This window comes from Rhipicephalus sanguineus, chromosome 3 (genome assembly GCF_013339695.2).
Source record: "Rhipicephalus sanguineus isolate Rsan-2018 chromosome 3, BIME_Rsan_1.4, whole genome shotgun sequence".
NCBI classification, from domain to species: Eukaryota; Metazoa; Arthropoda; class Arachnida; order Ixodida; family Ixodidae; genus Rhipicephalus; species Rhipicephalus sanguineus.
The window spans coordinates 41,110,166-41,137,032 of NC_051178.1; the positions used below are offsets into that span (position 1 = coordinate 41,110,166).

The 26,867-nt window shown below is 47.1% G+C and overlaps 1 protein-coding gene across 1 annotated transcript in view; it reads left to right on the forward strand.

The window, feature by feature from the left end:
- The window catches only part of LOC119386578 (alkaline phosphatase), a 46,801-nt gene extending 29,960 nt beyond the window's left edge, over positions 1-16,841 (forward strand). The window contains exons 4-8 of the mRNA XM_037653867.2: positions 1,449-1,650; positions 5,141-5,281; positions 7,735-7,932; positions 14,096-14,203; positions 16,468-16,841. Coding sequence (XP_037509795.1) covers positions 1,449-1,650; positions 5,141-5,281; positions 7,735-7,932; positions 14,096-14,203; positions 16,468-16,682 — 864 coding nt within the window. The 3' untranslated portion in view covers positions 16,683-16,841. The remainder of the gene's footprint in view (positions 1-1,448; positions 1,651-5,140; positions 5,282-7,734; positions 7,933-14,095; positions 14,204-16,467) is intronic.
- The last annotated feature ends 10,026 nt before the right edge of the window (positions 16,842-26,867 follow it).

A 26,867-nucleotide genomic window follows, 5' to 3' on the forward strand; every position in this document is an offset into this window, starting at 1 on the left:
GCAGTTCACGTAGGTTCTTTCACTAAATCTGTTAAGCGTAAATCATAGCAGAGATGAATAAACTTAGAGTTTCAGTTAGTACGCGCATAAATAGAAGCGCAGCTGGTGGTGGTGGCGGGAAATTTTATTTCCAATGAAGGTGTCCTGAAGGACACTCGGCTAAGAGCCGGGTGTAGAGTGCACCTACCACATCGGGACACAGAGCCTGAAGCTCTCCGCAGCCTCGCGGGCCTCTTGGACAGCCCGAAGTTGGTCTCTTAGTGAAGCACTTTTTAGGACTTTATCCCAATGTTTCATGTTATTGACGTAAGCTTCACCTGATCCACAACCACGCAGCGTACGGTTTCAATCTACACGTTCGCTGCACTGTTCACACAAATATTGTCCGTCGTATTCTGGCTCGATGTGCTTCATGCGCCAGGGGATGGGATGAGAGTTCGTCTGGAGCAAGTATAACCTGACCGGTTGGGTGTGCGTTAATTTCTTACCCGGGAGGGGGAACTGTTTTCTACCTTGGTAAAATCGCTTAGAGAGCTCATTGTAAATAAATAATTAATTCCTGTACTCTATATGAGGGTTATCAGGGGAAACTGGAGTGACGCTGTCGATGAGTCCTCGCGCCGCCTCGTGTGCAGTCTCGTTGAAATTCTGCAGGCCGCCCCCAAAGCTGTCCATGTGTGCCCGGAACCATTTAGTTTACTTTAATTTCACAGATATATAGTGGGACAGCTGCTGTGTTTCAGGAGGTAAAACCACAGCTGCTCTCTCACGGTGTATGAACTAAAGTAACCTTGAACTAGAAGGGCAGCGCTGCCCAGCGCTATAACATCACTTGCGCAAATCAGGTCTACTGAAGTTAAGATATAGCGATTGGATACAAGCCTCAGCGAACGAGCGACCTGCGAAAAGAGTGCTTCTTGTGACACAGGACCGCAAGTTCTAGAAGTGGCTTATATAAAGCCTTTTCGGCCCGACTGTTAGTGTTTTGCGAACGTTCGTGGCTTCAGCATTTCTCACATCCCCCCCCCCCCGCCCTCCTTCGTGGGGCCAAGCTGCTTCATCCGTCACTTTAGCCGCCAAAAGGGCTTGCTGATGATGGTCAACCTTCGTAATGGTCGGGATGTAGAAGGCATGACACTAGGTGTAAACTGGGGTGCATGTGCGTCAATGAATGCCATGGTGGTCTAATAGCAATGCGCACTGTACATGCTGCATTTCTTATCATACAAGAAAGCGGTAAACACTTAGATGAAGACGCGTTTTACATTCCTGTTATGAAAGAACCTTATCAAGAAGAATTCTTACTGTTTGAACAATTTCTACCACGCTTTACGCCGCACTTTGGTCGGCTTGCTGTTGTGTAGCTGTTCGTGGTGCTCAGACATGCAAATGTAATGAAAACAAAGCAAGGACCGAGTTTGCGTCCCTTAACTGGATAAATGGCGCAGGTGATCATGGGCGGTGGTCGAAGCGCGTTTCTAGACAAGGAGCTCCGAGATGACGAGGACAGACCAGGAGAGCGGTCGGATGGCCGTAACCTTATCAAGGACTGGGTGGACGAGAAGAAGTCACACTCGGCGCACGTCAAGTACATCTGGAACCGCAAGCAGCTTCATGCTGTCAATCCCAACAACACGGAATATCTCCTGGGTGAGTTAAACAGAACGCATTTACAACGGAGCTTTGACACTCTTCTGAGAAACGGGCGAAAGATTGCGGGCGCGTATAACTGTCTGAATGTGCCTTTGTAAACTGCATTGACATTACGACACCGAGCAGGCTTTTGCTTGAGGTGTAACATTTTAGGCATCAAGACAGAACCTTTAACACAGTGCTGAACAAGTAAACGCATGGGCGCAGAGAGTTTTTTTGCAGTAGACGCAATGATATTATCAGAACTGCTTTAATTGTGGATGATGATGATGATGAAAACATTTATTGTAAAGAAGAGTTTGGCGACGAAATCATGACCCGGCTACGTGGTCGGCGTCCCTAGTTCGGGACACCGCATGACGAGGCCCCATCTCACGCCCGTCTCACCAGAGGCCGTTAGCACTCCAGCGAGGAGCAGTTGAGGAGGGCAGTTTTTCATGCCTCTGGGGAAGGGTTAGAAGAAGGGGGCTGGTGCGGATTTTTTGTACATGCCCACACCATGCGGAAGATATCGCAAGTCTCCACAGAGTGCGGGCACCGCCCATCCGTGTTTGTGCGGTTATGCTCCATGATTGCAGGAAAGAGTAGAATACGTGTCTGCAGGCACCTTAAAGGTCGTTCCTCCGCCGTACTCTGTCCATTTGCAGCAACCGGGAAAATGCGGTTAGTGTCGCGTTAATATTTGATAATTTCTTTGAACCGCAGCAGCCGTTTATTGGCCTCCGAGTCGTAAGAGCTGGGGTGAGGAGCCCTGTGGGTAAGCGCTCGGGCACCCGCGCAGCGCCTCATTACCACGGAAAACCTGATGGCCAGGAGCCCGAATCATACGTTTCGGAGTTGGATCAGTGACAGCCCGTCTTGGAATTTGGCTGGCTAAGGGAGATGTCGCCCTTGCCAAGTAATGCATGAGCACATGCTTTTCGGGAGTCCATGACTACGATTCTCTAATCGGGATCCGTGGCAGCAAGCGCTATCGCTACTTCCTCAGCTCGCTTTGAATTTTGTGCTCGGAAAGATAGCGCATCGACGTGATTTTCCTGGTGAACTACTGCGGCATTATAATATCCCTTGGGCGAAGGTCCTGCTATGTCTACGTAATATACACCAGGTCGGGAGCCATGTTATCTTTCAAGCGGCCGAACCCACGCCTGTCGTCTACTTTCGCGCGTTTGTGTACCCATGTTACTGGGGAGCGTAGAGACCCAGAGCATACCCAGTTTTAGTATATGCTCCGCCTCAGCTGGAGTGCAAGCATGTTGCGTTTCTAGGCGGCGCCCAGGCGCCGTCTGCATGGGCCATGTATATTGGTTCATGAGGTGGTCCTCCCGCAACTCCAGGTAGGAGTTGAGGGCCATTCGCAGATTCATATAAAAAACGAATAATGGTTCCCCTGCAGTTACGACTTACTCTAGTTTTCTGAATCTTCACTGTTACATTAAACATTATTTGCGAGTAGCTAGATGAAAAATCTTTAAACAAAGAAGGCCCTGCACCGCCATCTGTAGTACTAATGCTTCCGGTGGACTGATTTAGCTTTGCTGCCGAGGTCTTCGAAAACCCACAGGTCCTGGACGCGGAACCACCATCGGTAGCACTATAGTGCGGCTGAAGGCGGCATTCGCTGTCTCGCGGAGGCAGTTCTTGGTCCCGCTGCAACTTGCATTAGAAATCAAGCGATAAGAGCCCTTGTGGACGCCATTCATTGTGTTGTCGTTTTCGCCCGGCGCCCAGCGGGAGCTTACGCCGTCAGAGTTTCGTGCTCAGGTCTAAACTACGCTTATCCATGTCAGCTTGCAGAGCGTCGAAATACTTGCCAAGAGGAGCATGCCTGCGAGTTCAGGCAGTCTGCGAGACGTGCTCATCGGGAATTCGCACAGTTGCTTCTGCCTCACCGTCATTGCACTCTTCTGTCTTGCTACCACAATGACAAAGCATGCTCTCTGATGGATCGCCTCCCCACGCGTGACCATGACCATAGCTGCACCCAACATAGCAACTGCCTAGATTGATCAAAATTAACTCGCTGCCTCTACCGAGCTGGTAGCGGTCCGAGCGATTAGCATGAGATCGCCAGGTAACTAGGGCCGCTTCGCGGTAAGGCGCGCCGCACTCAGGCGGTAGGCCGAGAGTGAGAATTGAGCGTTTGTCCCCGTCAGCCGACTCACATACAATGTAGCCGAACGAGCTGATGCCGGCTCCGTCGGCCTGGGGTGGATCTATAGGCCCAGATCTTGACCAAACGGGCTGAGTGAACATCGGTGATTATAACTTCGACTGCTTCGGCTTCTCTTAGCTAAACGTTCGCACATTCGGCCAATGACTGTCGCGAAGTCAGCAGATGTGGCACCGACTAGTTAGAAAGAACCTTTTTGGTATCAGCGGGCAGACCATTCTAAGGTAAGGGAACGTCCATCCGGTTATGGAGATTGATCGGGAGGTCTGAGTTCTAGAATGGTAGCTCTACAGGTGCTGGTATTTCCATTTCTCCAAGTGGAGGTAAGGTTGGGGCCAGCGTCACCGAGCGCTGTGACTCAGAGACTGTCTTGGTGTCTGGCAAGGAAGGTCCTGTGGTGGGTCGAGGCCACGAGTCTGAGACCTGGACCACGAAGCCCACCTTGCAGCCTGCTTTGGTTTCCTCCGCGGGGCATTCCGCCAAGTTGTCTCTTTGTGGGTTGCAATGCACAGCCGTTCCGCCGGGAGAGTTTGTTGCGGCTGTACTGTTGGAGTGGTACCCTTGACGTGGTTAGTCTTTGGAAAGGATTCTGGTGGCTTGTATGACAAATCCGGCCGAAAAAGCAATAATACGGACAATCGCTTCCAGCTATGGCCTTTGGTTCACACTTGTTTACTTGTCACGCCGCGGTACCACCTCGAAGGCGGTCGATGGCCACCAGCCTTTCTTGAGTTTCTGGTCAGGCATGGTTAGAGCCCAGCGCGTTGATGGTCGCCACCCATACATCCACGTCATCCTGGAAGCCATGGAACCGATGCTCAGAGCCTGCAAGCGGTCGAGGTGTTGCGACAATTGCGGGAGGGCACGCAAGAGCTCCGCGCCGCTGTCGTGCTAGGTGGCCGATGAACCAAGGAGAGCGGTCGCAGCACTCATGGCAGCCAGATCAAGAGCCGAGGTAACGTGGACGGCTTCCTTTGGTGGCTTGGATATTTCTAGAGGCTTGGTCATTAGATACTGGGCATGGGAGAAGTCAGCGATGTCTAGGAGTAGCACGTGAGAATTTTGGTCGTGAATAAGTTTCTGCCGTCTCTTGTTTCTGCCGTTCCTCGTTATCTGGGCCTACTAAAAACGTTTAAACACGACTCATTCAATTATAATTGCAGGGTCGCCTGTTCCGCACTATTTTGTGGATTTATTGTTTTAATTTCATGTGGAAACACACCAAAATCTTTTTTTTCGTCCCTTCATTCATTCTGGTTCAATAGAAATACATTTCTGTGTCCCTTATAGAAGAACGCGTTGTTTTTGTTCCAGGTCTCTTCGACAGCGACCACCTTCCGTACTCGTACGAGCGGCGAAGCCTAAAAACCACCAAACCGAGCTTACCGGAGATGACGAGAGTTGCACTGGAAATTTTGCAAAGATCACCGAAGGGATTTATTTTGCTTGTCGAAGGTTAGTGTACGCTATTATTTATTCATTCTGAATTACTTCCCAAATTACCAAAATGTAGGCAAACTATATGTTGATCGTGTCGGAATAACAATTCTGTGTTACGCCATGGCCACGCATGAATGTAGTAAAAATTTTACAACATGGGTCCAAAACGCCTACGTATAAGTTTACGACTCCTCAGCGGTAAAAAATGTGCTGCCTCCAAGTAGGGCAATAGATAGCCTTGAAATTTGTGTTAAAGTACATGTAGCGCAGAAGCTTTCATATATGTGTGCGTGTAGCTCATTCATGCATCTAGCACACATTGTCATGTAAAGATTTCATTAGGGTGTGTATTCGTCAGGGTAATCAAATGAAGGAAGCATTATTTATTGTAACAAGTTAATGCCGTTCCGGTTCACTTTTTTAGCCTCTTCATCTTTAGTAGATTCAGCCAAAAATTGAGGTAATCACTCTCATGATAGCAAAGTCACTAATATTGCATTACTGCTTCCATGCAAGTGGTAACTGTAGTAAGTGTCATGGTAGTAAAGGTGCTAACCTGGTAGTTACTACCTGCAGTTACTGCGTCGGTATAGTGAATATTCTGGCAAGCATTTACTACCTTAAAGTTAGTAAATCCCAGTACCCTTTTGTGTGGCGTACTCAGTCAGCTCAGGATGTAGTCCTTCTGCATAACCATCACCTGAATTTTTGAGGACCATTAGAGCGCTTAGAAGCTCAAGGCAAGAAATTATAGCGATATAATGTGTATTCATAAACACAAAGCAAGAAATATTAAAGTCTTCTTGCTACAAGAAAAAAAAATGGCTGCGGCTTAGCTCGGTTAGGCCCGGTTATTCAAGCGAAAGCTAGTTTACCTGGTTATTCTTGTTTACCCTCGTAGCCGAAGCACAGTTTGCCAACCGAACGATATGGCTAGTCGTGCTTTTCGTGCTGCGAGCACTTACTACCGTCGTTTAATCAGTTACAGAAGCCGTCGCCACAGTCGACACGAGAAACGCCAGGCCCCTAAACCACAAACAGACGCTCGCGCTCGCGTGCTCCTCTGCTAGCATATGTGCGCGCTCCTTGCGTTTTCACCTCGGACGCTGGGGAAGGGCATTCGGATGGGTAGACAGACGAGCCGACGAACGCGTTCGCTCTAGGCTTGTGCTTGGGAACCCTGACGCGCGTTTTGTCCGCTTTAGGGTGAGGACATCTGCTCCGTCTGCTGCGGCGCGGCTGCCATATTTGAGCCAACGGCGTCTTACCGGCGTCTCGCCGCTCTACGGCGGCTCCGCTGAAAGGCGCGAGACGCGGGGCAAAAAATGGCGTCGCGGTGGCATCAGCCCTTTCAAAGAATGTCAACATCCTAAGGGGGGCACACACATCGAGGCACACTAGCTCGTGCACAACTGCAACGCCACAACTAAGTTGCGCACGGCTTGCCACCGGGTATCCGTTCTTCGCTTCAAGGCCACGCGGAGATACACAGCGACACAAAGTACCTTTAGCATCAGATAGTAATTTAATGGTGAAAGGAAGCTGTCAAGGCGTGTGAGCCTTAAGGTCTCCAATTTCAAGTAGCTTTTGCTGACAGTGTAGCGCGGCGCCACTACGGTCACACCTGACTGGACATATGACCACGTGCACTCAAAGGCTGTGCCATGGAGGAGCGCGCTCGCTGGCATACTGTTGAATTTTCATTTCATCTATATATGTTTACAGGCAAATAGCCCAGCAATAGAACGCATCAGAAAAAAAAAAAGAAAGAAGCTTCAAGCGGTATCGCGATGTGCGCCAACATTTCTGAACACGATGTCGGCAGTTCTCGTGGAACTGGCAGACGGTCACACATAATCGATAAACGCGTCGTATCCGACTCATTAGCGCAAACTGTTGCCGCTCAGATGAACACTTCCACTCACTTTGAAATGGCGTTACTATAACCTGAAAGAAATGCTTCCCGTTAACACTCCCTCCGACCTAACAGGCCATGTAGGGGAAGCCAACAGAAGCGCTCCGGAATGTTGCTATGCAGCTTTCTTGCACTATGTGGCGTCTGTCATTGAAATGACATGCAAGTAAAAAGCTCTCGTTCGTGTTCTCTCACACTTGTCGATCAGGGAGCGACTAACTTGCGTACGCATTCAGCATCTTACTCACAACAATGCGTATACGCTTAAACCACATACACATGGACGCGCTTTGGACGCATTATATTACCAATCCTTTTCAACCAAAATAAGGTGTTTGCAATTGTGGTGCTTGGACCAAGTTCCAATAGCACTGTCTGCACAAACATCTGGTACAGCGCTTCGGCACGAACAGCACCACGACGTAGAATACAGCGTAAATCTGAAATCACAACATGAGCTTCCACCATTGCCACGTTGCCCGTTACATGAGCATTCCTCATTCGCATTCGTGTAGTTCAAGCAGTGCATAATACCAGCTATACTGGTTCGCAGGTGGCCGCATCGACCATGCGCACCATACCACCCGTGCTGGCCTCGCTCTTGAAGAAATGTTGGAGCTTGACCGGGCCGTGGACGACACGCTGGAGAAGTTCGGGGCCTCCGGGGACACGATGGTCGTCGTGACGGCGGACCATTCGCACACCTTCTCGTTCGGAGGTCTCAACACTCCTCGGGGAAAGAACATTCTCGGTACGCGAAGCTATCACGTTTTCATCATTGTTAATTATGACGCACGGCATCATACAAACCAAACCCATTGCTGGGTGATTCCACGTAAGATCGAACAAACGATGGCTGGTCGACCTCTCAAACTTATTTTAAAATTTTATATATTATTGCCTGATGAGTGGAAAAAAGAGATCCGCAATTTGTTTTGCCACCAAAAATTTTTTCGAACCACAGGAAATCAATAATGACGAAGAGGTGGAGTGGAGCGCTCATCCGCTCTGCTGTTTTGGCCAACTTTCGTTATGAATTGCACAAAATATATTAAAGTTAGGTAGCTGAAATTTATTTACCTAAATGTATGCATGTTTTTGCTTCTGCTCAGCTATTTTTAGTTTTTATGTGTAGTGTAGATGTTTTTATAAAAAACCTCAAAAACGGACCAATCGGCAAAATTTTCTTTACTTTGAAGGTCTTTATCTCAAAAAAGCCTTGTAGCAGAGCGACAAAAATTCTGCATTACGTTCTTCGCATACTTATCTACCAAGCTGCCAAATCTTGTATCTATATAACTTTTTGGGAAAGAGATATCATCGGGCTAAGTTCAACAAAACACCGAACAATGAAAACTTCTGACGACAATTAAAAAAAAACCCCATTTTTTAAATTTCTTAAACTTTGTCCACTTATTCTCCTCCACATCGGCTTTCACAATCATTAAAAACATGTTGCATAATGTCGTTGCACTAATAGTTACGGCCCCTCCAATGAGACCCTTAGGCAAGGATGGGCCATTCCGACTTCTTCCCAGCAAGTGTATAAAATGCAGGCAGGATTGAATTTCTTTTTATTAAAAGGTCAGCAGGTACCTAAAAAGGTGTCGCCGGCACTGAAGACGTTAATTTTGAAATTATTTGGTCACTGCAGCGGCCACGAGCGCGGAGCTACCGAGTAGGCGCGCGCGCACCCGAGATGCTCGTTGTAAGAGACGGCGCAGTGAGAGCTCGTTTTCGCGTCCTCAGACCGATTGGCTTCGAAACAGCAGCACCTCTCGTGTGCCTTGAACGCACGTGCACCGGTAGTCGCAGTGATCTGGTTAATTGCGTCGCTTTCTTTTTCAGGGGGCGTAAGAATGTCATCGTTAAACTGTGGTTCCGTGAAGATCTTTCATTGCAGTGGTAGCAAAAGCACGCGTAGCACAAGTAGTCCGTCTCACTGACAGTCACTGATGTTTCGGGCGTTAAACGCTCCTTCAAAGCATTTATGTCTAGGTCGGTAACTCTCCGAAATTTTGGCTTCTTTGCAATAATTAAAGGAGTACTGACACGATTTTGAGACATCGCAAAAGGGACATTTTTTTGCTTCGTTGGTATGCAGTGTCCACGCTGTCCACACACTGGAGTCGGAGAACACGTATAAAATAATTTTATTTGACTTTGAAGTTTTCGTCACTGAGCATTTGCAAGCCAGCCACACTGCAAGGACATTATCCCGACAAGTCAAGACAGTTCCTCCGAGTTCGCGAGTTCTGCGTCCTGCATGCAGCCTAAATCGTAGAAATCTCTGTCAGGGTCATTGGACGACAATTCACTCATCGTTGTCTGTTGCACCACGAGCAGATGACGGATTTCCCGCTAGTACGTCGCGAATTTCTGTATCTCCGTGACGTCACACTGCTATGAAACGACACTGAGAAGCCACCCCCTCGATGTCGAAACCGAAAGTGTCTTTTTAAGGTGGCGCTAATTAAAATATATAGGATGCATTCCCAGGCACCACAATAGTCGTTTTAGGTTTCACGACACCAGTATTTTTATTTAGAGCAACAATCCGAATTTTTTTAAAATTCGTGTCAGTACTCCTTTAAGCTTCTTGTGCTTCGAAATGTAGTCTCCACAATAGACTCATTCAGAGCTATACTTTCTCGTCATGAGACGCACAGGAGGAGTAGAGTAAGAGCAAAGCACAAGAACTATCCGCGCCGAATGAGGTGTGAACAGCGCACCGAACGCGCGGCCAGTTCACGCCGTCTGCTGCCGACATCTAATATAGACAAGCGCATCCGGTTACCGATAGTTTTGCTTTTCTTTCCTTTGACAATCCATATTTTGCTTTGCCACTGGAGCGCCACGTTCATGCTTTCCACTGATCGCAACTGGCGCAGCGCAGTTTCTGTGGCAGCAGCGTGCGTGAAGCGAGCGCTCATAGCTCCCTTATAGAGTTTTCATCTTGCTTCTATCTCCGCCGTGTTATCAGCGCCTAGCTGAGATGCGAACAGAGGGCGGATAGAATAGCGAAGCTCCAGTGCACGTGCGTTCAAGTCACCCCAGAGGTGTTACTGTTTCGAACTCAATCGGTCTGAGGACGCGAGAACGAGCTCTCACTGCGCCGTCTCTTACAACGAGCATCTCGGGTGCGCGCGCGCCTACTCGGTAGCTCCGCGCTCGTGGCCGCTGCAGTGACCAAATAATTTCAAAATTAACGTCTTCGGTGCAGGCGACACCTTTTTAGGTAGCTGCTGACCTTTTAATAAAAAGAAATTCAATCCTGCCTGCATTTTATGCACTTGCTGGGCAAGAAGTCGGAATGGCCCATCCTTGCCTAAGAGCCTCATTGGAGGGGCCGTAGCTATTAGTGCAACGACATTATGCAAGATGTTTTTAATGATTGTGAAAGCTGATGTGGAGGAGAATAAGTGGACAAAGTTTAAGAAATTTAAAAAATGGGGTTTTTTTTTAATTGTCGTCAGAAGTTTTCATTGTTCGGTGTTTTCTTGAACTTAGCCCTATGATATCTCTTTACTGAAAAGTTATATAAATACAAGATTTTGCACTTTGGGAGATAAACATGCGAAGAACGTAATGCGGAATTTTTGTACATCTGCTACAAGGCTTTTTTGAGATAAAGACCTTCAAAGTAAAGAAAATTTTGCCGATTGGGCCATTTTTGAGGTTTTTTTATAAAAACATATACACTACACATAAAAACTAAAAATACCTGAGCAGAAGCAAAACATGCATATATTTAGGTAAATAAATTTCAGCTACCTAACTTTAATATATTTTGTGCAATTCATAACGAAAGTTGGCCAAAACAGCAGAGCGGATGAGCGCTCCACTCCACCATTATTGATTATTATTGTCCGTCATTATTGATTTCCTGTGGTTCGAAAAAATTTTTGGTGGCAAAACAAATTGCGGATCTCTTCTTTCCACTCATCAGGCAATAATATATAAAATTTTGAAATAAATTTGAGAGGTCGACCAGCCATCGTTTGTTCGATCTTACGTGGAATCACCCTGCTTTCACCATCTTAATAATGCAAGGTCTAGCAACCCACGCATTTTAATCACTCCCGAAATGCATTGGTTAGTGCTGGAAAACATCGCTAGCCATCACTACAAGGTCAAAAACAAAGCTATAGATAAGACATTCTTGAAAATTTGCTATGGAAATGCTAGCTGAGATCATCGAAGCTATTGTTTTCCGGTAAGCACGGCAAAGTCAGCTGTGAAAGCATTTGACTTGCTGCCACCAGCTTGAATGATACGCCCATGGCTGCTTCGCTAGCCAGTTACCATGACCTGATCAAACAGGGCCGCGCCTATCGCCTACATCTTAGTCCATGGTTGCGATTTAGAAACAGGGATACCGTTACGGCGCATGTACGATTTGCGTGCCCTTCCCATTTTTCAGGTAGGGGCTTCTGGAAGGATGAGGCAACTACGCTGAGTGTCGCAGGGGACAAGACATCTTCTTTAGGAGATGGTGGCGCTTATCTTACTGCCAGTTATGTTGAAAAGCTTATCGAACCTACATAACGCGAAGCCCTGTGCACTTCGGCGCTAATCGAATGCAGCACTGTTGGCTTGAAAGCGCTTGTGTAGTCTATTATACAGGTATTCCCAGCAATCACGCAGCTCGATTTTTAAAAAAGAGGCACGGTGTCATGCGAAACAAAACTAGCGCATATTGTTCCTAGTAGACTAGAGTAGCCATTGCTAATTGTTTTTTTAATGAGGCTTAATTATTCGGACGTACATATCCTTGTACCTCGACAAGTACTACCGTAATTATCAAGATGTCAATTAGGCATACGTAAGCATGTTTAAGTGACATCTCTCTGGACTATTTTCAACAAAGTACTAATTGCATGTTAATTTTTTCCTACTGATGAAGAAAGTCCGCAAAATCTGAAAAAAATGAGACGTGACTTGACTGAAGCGTACTATCGCGGTCAGTATGAGCTGCATCACGCGAGCGCGTGGCTGAGCGCTTTGCAAGGTTGTACAGTGCCGCCGATTATGGCATATCTTCAAGTTATCGGGAGAGAGTTTGGCTGTCCCAGCGAGCGCGCATTGCCCCCACTTGCCTTCACCCTCACCTTATTTGACCTGCGGTGATATCAGCTTCGAAAATGACAACTTCGAGGATGAAAGCAAGCAAGTGGGGTCGATGCGCGCTCGCACGAGCAGCCCAATCCTCTCCCAATAACTCGCAAATATGCCATGATCGGCGCCACTGTACAAGCTTGCAGAGCGCTCGGCCACGCGCTCGCGTGATGTAGCTCATACTGAGTGCGATAGTACATCAGGAAGCAGTGCCCTTAAACATGCTCACTGTGGGGTAGCCAGTGTCAAGGAAAAGTTTCGGAAAGAAAAAAAAAAACATATGAATTGCCCTATTTGCCACTACCCAGCCGAAGAAACGAGTCGCTTTGGTATTACCACGGTCCTTGAATACTTTTCTTTGCGCAGTGAGCCGTAATCAGAACGGTGCCCCAGCCACAATATCAATTGTAATACTCGGTCGACATATACGGTTAATGAAGCGGCGTACAGTCTCTGCAAACTTCCGATGCCTGTTGGCGCCTTTGGCAAAGTGCTGAACGCTTTCTCTTGCAGCGACAACAGGCAAAGCAGTTGCTTGCCGTAAGCGTATATAAGGATGCTACTTTCTTTTTCTCGTGGGAACGTAGCCACGTGTTATTTTTCACATTTCGTGGAATTCCTTTTGAACCAGAAAAAATGAGCATGCAACTAGTACGTTACTGAAAATAGTGCACTTAGATGTCAGTTGGAAGCCATTTGAACGTGCCTACATACGCCTCATTGAAGCATTCATAACTAGGCGAGTTGTCGAGTTACAAGTATTGTTCTAACTAGCTTAATTGAACTTCATTAACGAAACAAAAATAATAGTGGCTGCTCCACTGCGCTAGCCTTGCTTAGGGTAACGCCGTTGCTCTTTTTTAAATCGTGCTGCGCGATTGTTGGGACACCTTGCATATAGAGAGCTTGGCGGCTTTTACTTTTTACCGCACAGCTCTGAGGCGCTTGCTGCATCGTTGAGCGTTGTCCCTTATTGGTCCTAACCATATACGTCTGTGTTGCGCGCTTCGAACTAGGTTCTTTTGCCGAGGCCGGCTGGATTACTGTAGAACGTTCGTCTCCGTAACAGAAAATAAAAATGAAAAATAAACATTCAGGAGCCTTGCCTGGTTAATATCAGGCAAGCATATTATCAGGCAGAATATCAGGATAATAGCAGGCAAGCGAAGGCTGGCCTGTGCATGTTTGACTTACTGCTTTTTTTTTCTTTCTTTCTTTCTTTCTTTCTCTCTTTCTTTCTTTCTTTCTTTCTTTCTTTCTTTCTTTCTTTCTTTCTTTCTTTTATTGTTTCTCTCGGTCTTTCTATCTCCGGTGGAAGCGAAACGGCTCTATTTGCGGGAATAGCGTGAAGGCGCACCTGCGCTTTTTAAATTGGGCCAAATGACTTAAATTCCGGTGCCGGCGCATGAAAGTGAAGTCATGAGTTCATATCCAGGCAACAGTGGGCACGTTTGCCCATGTTTGTCTATCCAGGCAAGTTTGCGGGCCCTTGGATAGTTCGTACCATAAATTTGTGCCTAACCGTTGTATGCGGAAAGTCGGACATAGGCGCATCATTCGACCAATGACGCACAAATTCGCACCCTGTGTTATCGCGCCTAAGTTTGCTTTCACTTTTACACTTTGAACCTTGATTAGGATCATAACTATTAAGCCGAGCGGGTACTTTCAGCTCTGCATGGGTAGAAAGCCTCAAGCGCACACGTTGTATCATTTTGTTCAGAGACACGTATGTGAATGTACTGCTATTATAAAACTTGGTAGACAATGTCGGCCTTTCTTTGGGTCTCACACAGGCATTGCTGGTCTGTCGGACATGGACCATCAGCCGCTCACCATGACCGCATACGGTAACGGCCCTAGCGTTGCGGTGGACCGGAGCAACATGACTGAATGGGAAACCTGTAAGTCATTTTGCTGCAAGCAACATCCCTCATTCGGCTCACTTTTTTCCGTTTATTATGGATTCTATCTTGAAGCTACGCTAAAGGCAAACAGCTAAAGGGAAACGGTGTGACCATCATCGTTATGGTTACACTAGCTGTCATTTTTCTCGTCCAACAGGCGTAGGTTCACCAGCCAGTGCACAATTCGTTGTTATCCTTGTTCGTAAACCACGACCCAAACCCGCGAAGAAAAGTCAAAGTTACATCAGCGAAAAAATGCAGCGTGAGAAGAAAAGAATGACTGCAGACAGCAATATATACACATTAGATACTGAAATACAATCAAGTTTATTGAGACGTTAGCGTAAAACACCATACAGAATGAACACACAGAAGGAGGTCCGATTGGGCTAACCAATAGGGGGACCTCCTGCTCAAGATTACCAATTGAAGTAAGTTGGTTAGCAGTAACATTATTACTACAGGAAAGCGTGTGTTTTAATGAAACAAAATTCAAGTTAAATCTACAGAAGTGCTATACATAACAAACTATTTTAAAAGAATAGGAGTAAACTTACTAATTTCGTAAAAAAATTCAGTTTTAAATAAACGAATTCAGGAACAACAGTTTTGATAAACAGAGTTGCAAACATATAAAGCAATAAATAAGCAGTACGTCGTACATAACTACTGCGGATAAGACATTGTGAACAAAGCCACAGTTTCGCCGCAAGGGTGTAGCAATGAATGCGATAGCAACAAATTGGAATGTGATACCCGGAAAGGCTAGCAGCTCGACATTTGCAACGCGCTGCTCAAACGCATAGAAGGACGCACAGAACGAAATCACATGGGTACACAGGACGAGCGCGAACGAACAATTGTCACAGCTCGGCATTTGTAGCGCGCTGCTCAAACGCAAATGAGGAATCACGAAAATAACACACAGGCATACACAGGACGAGTGCGAACTAACAACTGTGACAGTTGTTCAAGCTCGTCCTGTGCATAGTTGTGTGCTCTTTACGGGCGTCCTTTCTTTTGTTTGAACAGTGCGCTGCAAGTGTCCACTATGCCCAACAAACTGTCCCCTACTTTGGCTCTTCCAGCAGCTGACTCCTTTCGCAAACATGTCCGTTGCTCTAACGCAATATTTTTAATCAAAGCACAACACGTACAAACCTGCCTCTTCAAGAAATATGCGCGGACAGCACGGACGACCACGCCCTGTAGGTCAAAATATAGGGGGGGGGGGGGCGGAGGCGTGCATGCCAACTCCGGCGAAAAGCGATTCGGACGACGACCTTTAAAGCGCGCCCTTTGTGCCAAATCGGTGGTGATACGGAATAAGCATCTGCCACGCTGAGGCACCTCAGAGCTCTGCGTACCTTCAACGAAATGGTGTATGTGCTGGATAACGTATGCTGCGAGGCTGGAGTTTAATGCTTCGTGGTGCGGAGAGAACGGCAACAGGATCGAGCTTTCGACGGGCTTTCACCATCGGCGACTCCGTGCTGTTCTGTGTGCGTGCCTATATATATATATATATATATATATATATATATATATATATATATATATATATATATATATATATATATATAATATAAGATGACGCAGATGTTTTTTTAACTCTAGTTACCTAACGTGCTAAAATGAAACGACTTCATGTGGACGACCCTACAGCCTTCGAAATACGCGTCCGATCCTCTACCAATAGAGCTACGACGGAAGGTAGTTCCCGTATACTAGGTTGGGTATTTCTGTGTACGTAATGCCATGCAGTTTTAGCCAGCGCCACTCGTAGCCAAGGTGGCGAGTGCGGCACACTCTTTTTGCCAGAGAGCGTCACGTGGAAAGTGAATTTCGCCCTAGGGGGCAACTCGCCAGTAAAGCCTCGCATGTTAACCTGAGATAGTCTTGCGTGGCGAGGCCCTCGCTATGAATAAGCGAAAGAAGAGGAATTGTTTCGAGGGGCTTGTTTCCTTGTTCGACACAGCCAAATGAATGCAAGGGAGGCCGAGGAAAGCTTAGGGAACATTAATTTTCTTTTAATTCTTGTGTGGTAATTATGGCTTAAATTCGAGCGGATTTCAAATATGTTCAATTCCTACACCACAGCTAAAACTCAAGAATTAATGTCATCTGTGCCTTCCTTAGCCTAATTGTTTTTCGCATTCATTCGTCTGTATCTAGCAAGGATGTCACGTGGGTTTAATAACTGTACGACAGAGCCGCATCCGCCACCATTATTCATCTCATGTACTTTCTTTTACTCCCAGCGTCGATGAACTACACGCAGCAGGCGGCATTTCCGAAGAGGCTGGAGACACACGGCGGCGAGGACGTGGCTGTGTTCGCAATCGGGCCCTGGGCCCACTTGTTCAGCGGTGTGCATGACCAGACCTACATCCCTCACGCCATAGCGTACGCGGCCTGCATCGGTCAATTCCATGATAAGTGCCACACTGCAACTCCAGAGTTGAGGAGACGGTGAACGTGTGTGAATGTGGACCAGGGATATACGAGCCATGTGCGGACCAAAGCCGAGTCCACTGAGCGCACCTGCTTGACTGTGGTACATCTTAGCGTCGAAAAGCAGTGCATCGCCCTTTTAACCTATCTTGCGGATATAAAGAGTCGCTGTTTATTGTGAGTACCGGTCTGCTCGTAATGTCTGAAAACTACGGACGTGTGCACGAGCACTTAAACTTGTTGATTTATTGTCCGTACGTTGCCCATCTAAACTATGACGGCCAGGAAGAAAATAAGTTCTAAGGCAATCTTTGAAATCTCAAAACAAGTGTTGTTCTTCTTTCGCCATACTTCGTAACAAGGTCTTCTTTGCTCCTCTGGCCCGTGTAAGCCATTTAGCTCGTCTTGTACCGAAAAATTGACTCGTACCGACTGCGGACACTTCACTGGCCAAGATGTAGGCAGCTTTACTTCGGTAATTTTTTTAACAATGTTATAAGGATTGAAACGCCATAATACAACTTCTTTGTTAGAATACATCATTATAAATGAAACACAATAAAGTGCTTTCCAAAATACACCCTTCAAGATACTGGAAATTAGATGAAACGAAAGAAACATCACACAATCTGAAATCTTAACAAGCTAGCAATTTCGATATAGTTATCAATTGCAATACCAGTGCTCTTCTTACGCCAAGTGCTAAACCACCTTGGTGAAAGTTGGTAAAATAAGCGTGTTAACACTTTTCTTTGTCTTGATAATCAGACGCAGTGTCAAAGGTAGAATGACCTTAATGGAAGACTCAAGGGTCTGACAGTGGCACTCGGACTGTGTTTGTAAACCTGTGATTTCCTATGGGCATTTTTCTTTTTTAGGGGCGTAGCTCCTCTTAGTCTAACCTTGTCACGTCTCCGTTGTCCGGCGTATCTCGGCAGCCGGCAGTAAACGGCAGTATCTGTCCGGTGGTGGTGGTGGTGGTGTGACCACCCTTACTGCGCATGCGCATACCTTCACCACACACCTCCTCTCCACTCCCCCTCACCATTCCCCATGTCCTCTACCCCTCTCCCTCTCCACTCACCCTCTCCCCTCCCCCTCTCCCATACCCCTCTCCACTTCCCCTCTCCCATAACCAGTCTTAAAAACGGAGGGGGCGTGCACACATGAAGGCTCCCTAAAGACAATGCGCTGCGACAGTACGTGATATGTATCGCCCTCTCCCCTCCTACGCTTCCCCCTCTTTCTCCTCTCCTACGGTCCCCCCGCCCTTCTTGCCTCGCGGCGCAGCGGCGCCGACGGAGGCAGCGTCGCGAGGCAGCGTCGCGGCAGCGTCTTGATTGAAAAACCGACCATTCGCGCTGCACAACCATTCACTGACCACCCCGTATATATAGGCACTGGATTTTGACCTCCAAGGTAGTGCGTGTGTGCGATTTCTCCTGTGCGTGATTAAACAATGAAAATTCACAGCGTACATGTAAAATTAAAGTGAGCTGAAAGTCGTCATAACTCTCATCGAACCTTTAGTATAAACGCGCCCGATCTCACGTCGGTGATGATGTACTGGGCAGAATTCACGGAAGATTCACGGTTTACCGATGAACCTCCGCAGCTTCGCCCACTCATCATCATTCACTCCGTGGATATGCTGTAATTTTTTTGCTTCAAGTCTATGCATTGATCCTGCGTACCCCCACCACCTTCAAGCTTTCTGTATCTAAAATGGTCTTGCGCTGCCATCGAGATTGGCACACCTTCGACGATGCGCTGATTTCGTCTGATGACGTGATCACGTGATGTCATCATAAGTCATGCTATGATGACGTCATGATGAAATCAAACATTTCGGCGATTATAACGTCATATGACCTCAGATGACGACGACGCAGTAATTTTTGATCACGTGACTTTTTTATTCGTTCGTGTTGAAGTTGACGGTCACTTTTGTCGTTCTATTAGGCATGTAAGGCATTCGCGCTGAAATAACTCTTCATATGGATTCCAACCATGAATTTCGTACCAGTTTGCCAAAGCGTTTATACTAACATCTGTTTTTACTAATTTTCATTATTCATACTCTATGTTTATTTTTACAATTATATATTAATACCTCCTTAATAGCGACTGCCATATATATACATCCCTTACCTTAACGCATTACGCCTCATTCAAATTTGCACTCATCATATTTTATTTTACATTGTGATAATCGGATATTTATGACAAACCCTAATGTCCACTTCATCATATACAAACCTTATTTTAACCCATTGCAGCTTTTTTTTATATATTAACGCGATAGCGTTAGAGAGCTCTTCTCGCGAAATTCCGGTGTCGTTGGTTGTGAGCGAAAAATTAGCGTTGTTCGTGAAGAAAAATCCAGAAAGATAAAAAAAATGCCGCAGTCACGTACTGCTGAAACATGTCGCACATACAACCTGTGATGCAATGGAACATGCTTTTAGGGGCGAAGCACCTCAGGGTCTCGGCGTGTCGCCGGGCATCGTCGCATTTTGTCGCCGCGTGCATCGTCGTGTCCTGTCCATTTGTTTCCGCGCAAGAGAGGGTGCCACCGCCTCAGCGCTCGCCGTGTGGCGAGAGAGAGCGAACGGCGCGCGTTGACTATGGAAACGCTGTTTCTGCGATAAACACTGAACTACCAGCTCGCAAGGAACGAGAACGCGTCTTCGCCCGCGAAAGACAATGCCGACGCAGGCAGCGTTTGTTAGCGAATTTCTTGATTGAAGCAGATCCACTAACGTGGAAATGTGGAGGGGCGAAGCACGCATTGGGCGCCGATGTTTACCACAGCAAAATCACTGCTAATTGGCAATGAGAGACAGAAAAAAGATTAGGCACAGAGACCCGCAGTCCGCTTTCAGTTAACTTGCACGCTGCGAATCTTTATTGCTCAACTACGCACAAGAGAAATCTCCTACCGGCACTCCATTGCAGGTAGGACATTTGCCTATATATACGTGGTAGCCGGTGAACGGTTCTGCAGCGCGAGCAGTTGCTTTTTTGAACCAAGAAACTTGCTAGCAGACGCTGCCTGCGTCGGCGTTGTCTCTCGCGGGCGAGGGCGCGTTCTCGTTCATTTCGAGCTGGTAGTTCAGCGATGATCGCAGAAAGAGCGTTTCCACAGTCAACGCGCGCCGTTCGCTCTCTCGCCGCACGGCGTGTATTTACACGTCGTCTATTTCGTTAGAGCCCGAAGAAGTTGCTTTCGTGGAAAGTGCCCTGTAAAAGCATTCTTGATGCCTTTTGTTGCGTTGTTTGTTGGTTTTGTGCGAAAACTGCGGGCGACCGCAATTTTTCCACAAGGGTCTTACTGTTTTACTTTGTCACTTTTAATTTCGTCGTCTTCACCTTTAGTTCTGCTAATTGTTGATTTTCATTGTGCCATATTTTAGTGTTCATGTGGTTTTATTACATATTCATTTTGTTGAGCGATCAGTGTTTTGTTTACATCAAGCCGTGTTACGCCCTCATTCCTTCACCTTTCTTCAGGTTGTATGGTAAGTGACGGCTGGCTTTTTGGGTCCCTTCACATACGCGAAGCTCAGAGAGATTGGTCCCACGTTTTGCGGTGCTCGGTTGGCCGCTATCTAAGGCTGCACTCTCATCCAGCAATGTTCGTATTTTGTCGGTACATGCGAGGTCCACAGATTGGTCAAGTGTACGGGCTCCTGGCTGACATGTCTGTTCGTTGCTTACATGAAATTAAACATTTAGCAGTTGTGCGCTCGTGTTCTCCGTGTTTTCTTGCTTGTGTCCTGGCCATTTCGCGCAGTTTAAGAACGTATAACAGCAATGAACCAACTAGCCCACCAGAACGTATTACCAAACCCTAGAATTAGCGATTTTACGTTGCGGAATACTGTGGCAAGCGTTGGTGGGGTATGAATAAAAACTGCACTTCAATAAAGTGAGCTAGCTTCCAAAAAACGTCATTTAAGATGTGGCATAAAATCCGTACAGGCATGGGCAGAAGCACAAGCACGAAATACCTTCTTAAGATGGTTAAATGTATGCGCTAAATTACTTCTTCAGTTGCTCTTACATCTATTTTATATAAAATTGATTTGCCCCCGTGAAGCATCGGTAATAGCCGAGAAGAGGATACATCAGATAGTAAATGGCGACACGATAAAGTACTGGGAGAATACGACAACCGACAGAATTAAACTACAGACGCGACTCAAGAACCACTCCGTGGCGCGAGAAAAATATTTTCCAAGAATCGCAATATAATTTATCCGAAGTTCCTTGTCTTCTCTAGTTTTTATTTCATGTTAAACTTACGTGGCCTTAAAATACAGCAAACGTCGGGTCACAACATAGCACCAAACAATAGTTGCAGACACAGCAGAGGGAGGTACCGCTATGTTCACAAAATAGCGTGCGACAGCCGCTCCAGTTATTGCGCATAGTGGTATGTGTGAGCTCGCGGTGAGTCACAAATGTGGCGTGCTTCAGGCGCCGCTTCAACTTCATCGAACTAGGGACGGCGTCATCTCTCCTAGGCGTTGAACAGCTTGAGATGTATGCCGGGAAGAGCGTTCGAATGCGAGGCGGTTGGTGCGGTTGTTGAAGTCGCGCTTGTGCTGCTCCTTGTATCATCGATTTAAATGGGCTTTACGCTCCGCGTTTGGTGACGTGCGTGGTCTAATCGTCTTTTGTACGTGAGTGGCGTGCAACTGGTGATACAGTAAGCAAGGACTCCCGTAAACCTGCGCTATCCGCCGCAAATCAGCCACGAGGCAATGCAACAGGGACGTTGAGTGCGCTGCGCGGCCGTTGCAACGAGCTGCATTGCTGATTTTCCGCTTGTATGAGACTGGCAATTGTCGTGCGTGTTGCATCCGTTGTTACGTTGGCCGAAGGCAGCAGTAAATGTGATCTACAGGTAAGGAATATTTTCTCTTCAGTACGTTGTTTGCTTGTGTATATGTGTTTATGCTGCGTGTTTACCCCAATTCACTCTCAAGTGCGAAAGAGTGAAAAGCCGTGCTTCCGTTGCTGCGGCACACCTGGCTGATAAAGCATGCGATGAGCGTAAGCTCCTGGAAGGCGTCGAAAAAGAGCGAAGAAGGGACGGAGGGTGCTGGCCGTATAAAATCTCCTGCAAGCCGTTTTTTGTAAACAGCGTACCATGTCCTGTACGACGTAACCTCTATTTTTACGTGAGAACGCTCGATACTGTGAGCCGGTACTAAAGGTTATTCCTGTAACTTCTATTTTAAAGGTAAATTTCTGCATTTTTAGTAAAGGGTAATATTGCAAAGATTACTGGATAACTTCTATTTAATAGGTACACAAATTTGTGAAAACGTGCAAGTTTAGTAAACGTTACCGTGCTTAGAGTGTAGGGCTACTCTCCGATGCTAGCGCGGCCAGTGTTTCTCGCTGGCATCCTTGGCCGCTTTAACGCTTTAACGTTGGCCTCCGAGAGTGCGTGCCGGCAGGTTTATCGGAGGCCACGCCTAAACTCAATCGTGGCCGAATTGTTCCCTGTCGGCGCTAGTAGTAGCATGCCGCAATATTTCTCTTCACCGCTCTGAGGCGGCCGCACCGCCCCGTACCGCCAACAGCGAGCACCGCGCGAGAGAGAATGTGTGAGATATATAAGGCGCGTTTGTTGCGTGTCGCGCACCTGCCTTGTTGACTTAGTCGGTAGCGTGCCGGACGCTTATCTTCGCGGACCGAGCGGTCGTAGGTTCGATTCCCCGAGCGGAACGTTCTTTTTATTTTTCTCATCCGTTAGCGGCCATTTTATCAACGTCATATCCGTGACGGAAATACGTCACTGAAGTCTTGTGGACCCCGGCATAAAACACTGTCGTGTTAATGAGAAAAATTTTTGGTTCTAGTGGAAATCGAACCCCAGCCTTCTGCGTGGCAAGTAGGCGTTCTACCACCGAGCCACACCATTGTTGAAACTGCTTTGAAAAAATAACTAACAGGAATGTCACGTAGTGGGACAAGCCTCTTTAACACACGTAATATTGCAAGGCAGAAGCGTAGAATGGCACCAGACGTCAAAACTTGTGAATTGCGCAACGAGTGAATGTTTTAAATGCCAACCCATTACAAATCGACAATCTAGAATGCTTTGAAACCGCCAGGGTTACGCGCATGGAAAATACCGTCAGATACACCTTAAGAAGTACGGAAAGGCCCCCACGGATAACCGAAGCGCGGCAGCCAATCATCTCCGCGACAAAAGAAACAGTCCCGCTCTTGCACTCGACAATGTTCTTCGAAGGAGGAGCTACCGGCCGCCCGGCTAATGGCATCATTCCGGATTGCGCGCCCATTGGTGCAGGCCGGTGTGCATCTGCCTTTCAGGAGAAAATGCCGTAGACTTCTAAAGTTTCATCCCACTATAGTTTCTTTGCGGCATGGTTGAGGTGTCCACCGACAACCGAAGCCTGGCTAGCGATGGAGCAGGCGATGCGCAAGAGGCCCGATTGCGCTGTCGCGTTCTGCTCTTGAAGGAGAAACTCAAAAGTTTATTTTTAGGGACTTTTCCGAAAACATGCACCGGTGCTTCACAGGGTGGTCTGGAAACATGCCGAGGAGTGTCACTCGTGCCACTAAAAAGATACTGTATGCGTGTATTACTTTGTCCTACGTCCGCAGCTCATATGTGAACCGTCAAAGAGGATTACAGTACAATGTAAATAGATGCCGTAGGTATACTTCTCAAACTATTTCCCCTCACTGAAATAATTCTGCGATTTACTGCTTAAAGGGGCCAAGAACCACCCCTCGCATCAAAGGTAAACATTCGGCAGATATCTGCCTGGTTGGCGGTAACATATTTTAAAGGAAAACTGAAAACCCCAACCAAGATTTACTTTAAGTGCGGAGCACTTCAGGGTCCAGGGCTGTCGTCGTCGACTCATGTCACTTGACGTAACGCAGGTAAAAGCATGTATAGCATAGTCTTCTATAGCACAGCCATGTATAGGAAGAGGGCACGAAAAGGAAGTGAGGCTGAGGAGGAGTGATGTGAGGGTGAGGAGGATAGAAGGGTGGAAGAGAGAGGGTAGAGCGAAGCATATCCATGTATGGCGTTACGCAGCCAAACCCATGTATAGCACAGCCATCTATCGCATAGCCAAGTATAGCAAGGGCGAGTCAAAGGTAAGTGAGAGTGAAGAGCAGGGAAAGGAGGAGAGGTTAAAGCATATCATAGCCATGTATGTCATCACGCAGCCAAAACCATTATAACGCTCAGCTATCTATAGCATAGCCATGTACAGCAAGGGGGTGGAAAGAGGATGTTAGGGTGATGAGGAAGGGAGCATGCCGCCATCCTCTGCTGTTGTCTCATGTCATCGCTTGGGGTCACGCAGGCAAAAGCATGTATAGCGTAGCCATGTATAGCAACAGGGTGCGAAAGTGAGGGTAATGAGTAAAACAAGGAAGGGAGAGGGTAAAGTATAGCACAGTGTAGCTAAGCATAGTACGGTAAGTAATGTTGCCAGAAAGGGAAGGGGGGTGAAAAGGGAACGGTGGAAGGGAGAGGGCAAAGCAAAACGTAGTCTTGTAGGGCATCACGCAGGCAAAACCATGTATACATAGCCCTCTACGGCACATCCTTGTTCAACGAGGGGGTGAGAAAGGGAAGTTAGGGTGAGGGGGATGGATCTAAGAATGGGAGAAGATGAGGCACAGCATAGCCAGCATAGTGTAGATAGCTATGTGTAGTATGGTATAGTAAGTGGTGGGACAGGGATGTGTGCGTGAGGTGAAGAGAAAGGACGAGGGGGAGATTAATAAAGCACAGCATAGCTGTTTATAGCAAGGGGTGTGAAAGGGAAGTAAGGGTGACAAGAAGGGAAAGAAGGAGGGGTAGGGTAGAGTATAGCATAGGCGTACAGTATAATAACAGGGGTTGGAAGCGTGAGTGATGGTGAGGAGGAGAGATGCAAGTAGGAGATGGAGGCTAAAGCAAAGCATTGCCGCGCGTAATATAGGAGGGGGTAGTAGAGTATTGGCCTCGAGGAGTTACGGAGTCGCCCTCTATCGGACGCGCCTCGATTGCGTGCTATAGGCAGGATGCCGCCGGCGCGCGCCCCATAGGTTTTGCTGTCGGCGCTCTATAAAATCACCTCGCGGAAGCCCTCTGGGACATTTCTGCAGGTACTTTCGAAAAGAAATATGTTCTTTCCTGTCAAAAGAATAATTTTCGACGAACAGAAATCACGAGATAGTCTACAGTCGCTGTTTCTTTGCAGAAAACGGAGCGCCCGCTTCACACTATCACCGCGATAAAGACCCATGAGCCGGCTTCTTGCGCAAAAGGTATAGACAGTCGCTGAGTGCAAATTGTGTGAAATATCTCGTCAGAGTAGACTGCCTGTATAACCGAGCGGAGCATTAGAGAAAGAAGCCTCAAGCCAGCGATCGCACGGGTTCGTGACGACTGACGGCGCCTCTGCATGTATGAGCGTCTGGATGTATGTTCGTACTGATGGTTTCGCTTTTGCTACGAGCGCGTTTTCGCACCGCGCTGTGAACTTTAGGCCGCAAAATATGAGAATTTGTGAGTACACAAACAACTACTGTTGCGCAGACGCTATCAGAGCAGTTCAAAAACAATTTCATCACAACTACGGCTTCGGTGCGCATGGCAACTTTGTGATGTGCCGTCCCGACGATTCAGTTTTTTTTTTTTTCGGTCTAAATTCGTGTACGTTTCAATGTCATTTGACAAGCTGTCTCGCACTGCGTATTGATCGGCCTTCTCAGCGGGCACATGCCGCTGCTTCCGTTTCTTTATTCAGTGCGTTCGTTTCGTTTGGTGCTCACACAAAACGTGAGCCAATGCGACGCCTTGTTTTAATGCTCCTTAATTATCGTTCCATTTGCATTCCAGTGAACTTGCCGCTCTCTGTCATCAACAAGTTCATAGACCAAAGCTTCACCACTTCGAGATTGCTGGTGGAAGGAGAAGTATAGTCTACGAGACAGAGCATGGTAGTAGCATGCAACGCCAAGGAAAAGAAATAAAATACAGTAACGCTCGCCGGACTTGTTTTGCAAACGTCGGCTGTGAACTAGGACCCACGTGAACTTGAAATAGCGGTGAATAAAATAGAAGTTACTGCAGCAACCAGCAGCCGCAAAACAGGATAGTAAATATTTGACGAGTACCCCAGCAATTTTGGCAGTAGTGTCGTGTTTAACGCCAACAGGGTGGCATCTTTCCTACGTAAATAAATGAGGCTCCAAGAAAACACATGGGGTTCGAGAGGCCCAACGTCAGTTTGAGACTGACATAAATAAATGTGGGACATAGTGTTTGCGTCAGGGGAAAGCAAGCTTCACTGAAAAAATGTTATTGCCAACATAAATGCAGCACACAGCCGCAGCATTTGACTCTCTCGCTATGCACGTCCACAAGCAAGCGTCGCGTAGCTTATGAAGGCGAAAGCCAGATGCCTTTTCAAACGGGAAGATTGACCGTCGCGGAGCCAAGACGAGCGACGCAAAAAGTAATCGTGACGTGATGAGGTCCACATATGACGTCATCGTGACGTCACAGACCTCATAAATTTACAACTTCGTTATGACATCACCATGACCTGACATAACGTGATGTCACATGATGACGTATTCACACGACATGGTCCCTTTGCATTGCCTCCGTGATCGGTGATGGCGTTATCATATGACGTCATCATGACGTCACAGATCGTCAAAATATGTAGCGTAATTATGACGTTACATAACGTGACGTCACATGATGACGCATTCAACGTCATGGTCGCTTTGTATTGCCTCCGTGATCGGTCACGGAGGCCGTGCAAAAACCGCGTTCGGTGCAGAACGCTTTGGAGGGGGGCGCGGGAGAATCAATACATCGACTGACAAGAAGAAGAAGATGGCTTTCGCCTACTAGTCATCTTTGGCGAATGCATAAGGGACCAGTGGGTTTTAAATGCGAAGCATTTCTTAGCGAACCTCTGGCACTTTGAGCGTTTCTATCTACGTATCTATCTATCTATCTATCTATCTATCTAGCCGCCTACGTCTGGGTGCTCTCATGATCGCCTCCTTAACTTGGTGTAGACCAAAATTTGCATGGGAGAGTAAGAGGATTTGACGAATATGATTGCCGGGTGATGACATGAATAACGTTAAAATCCTGTCGCGTACGTCGTCAAACCCTTTCCACTAGACACGTGTG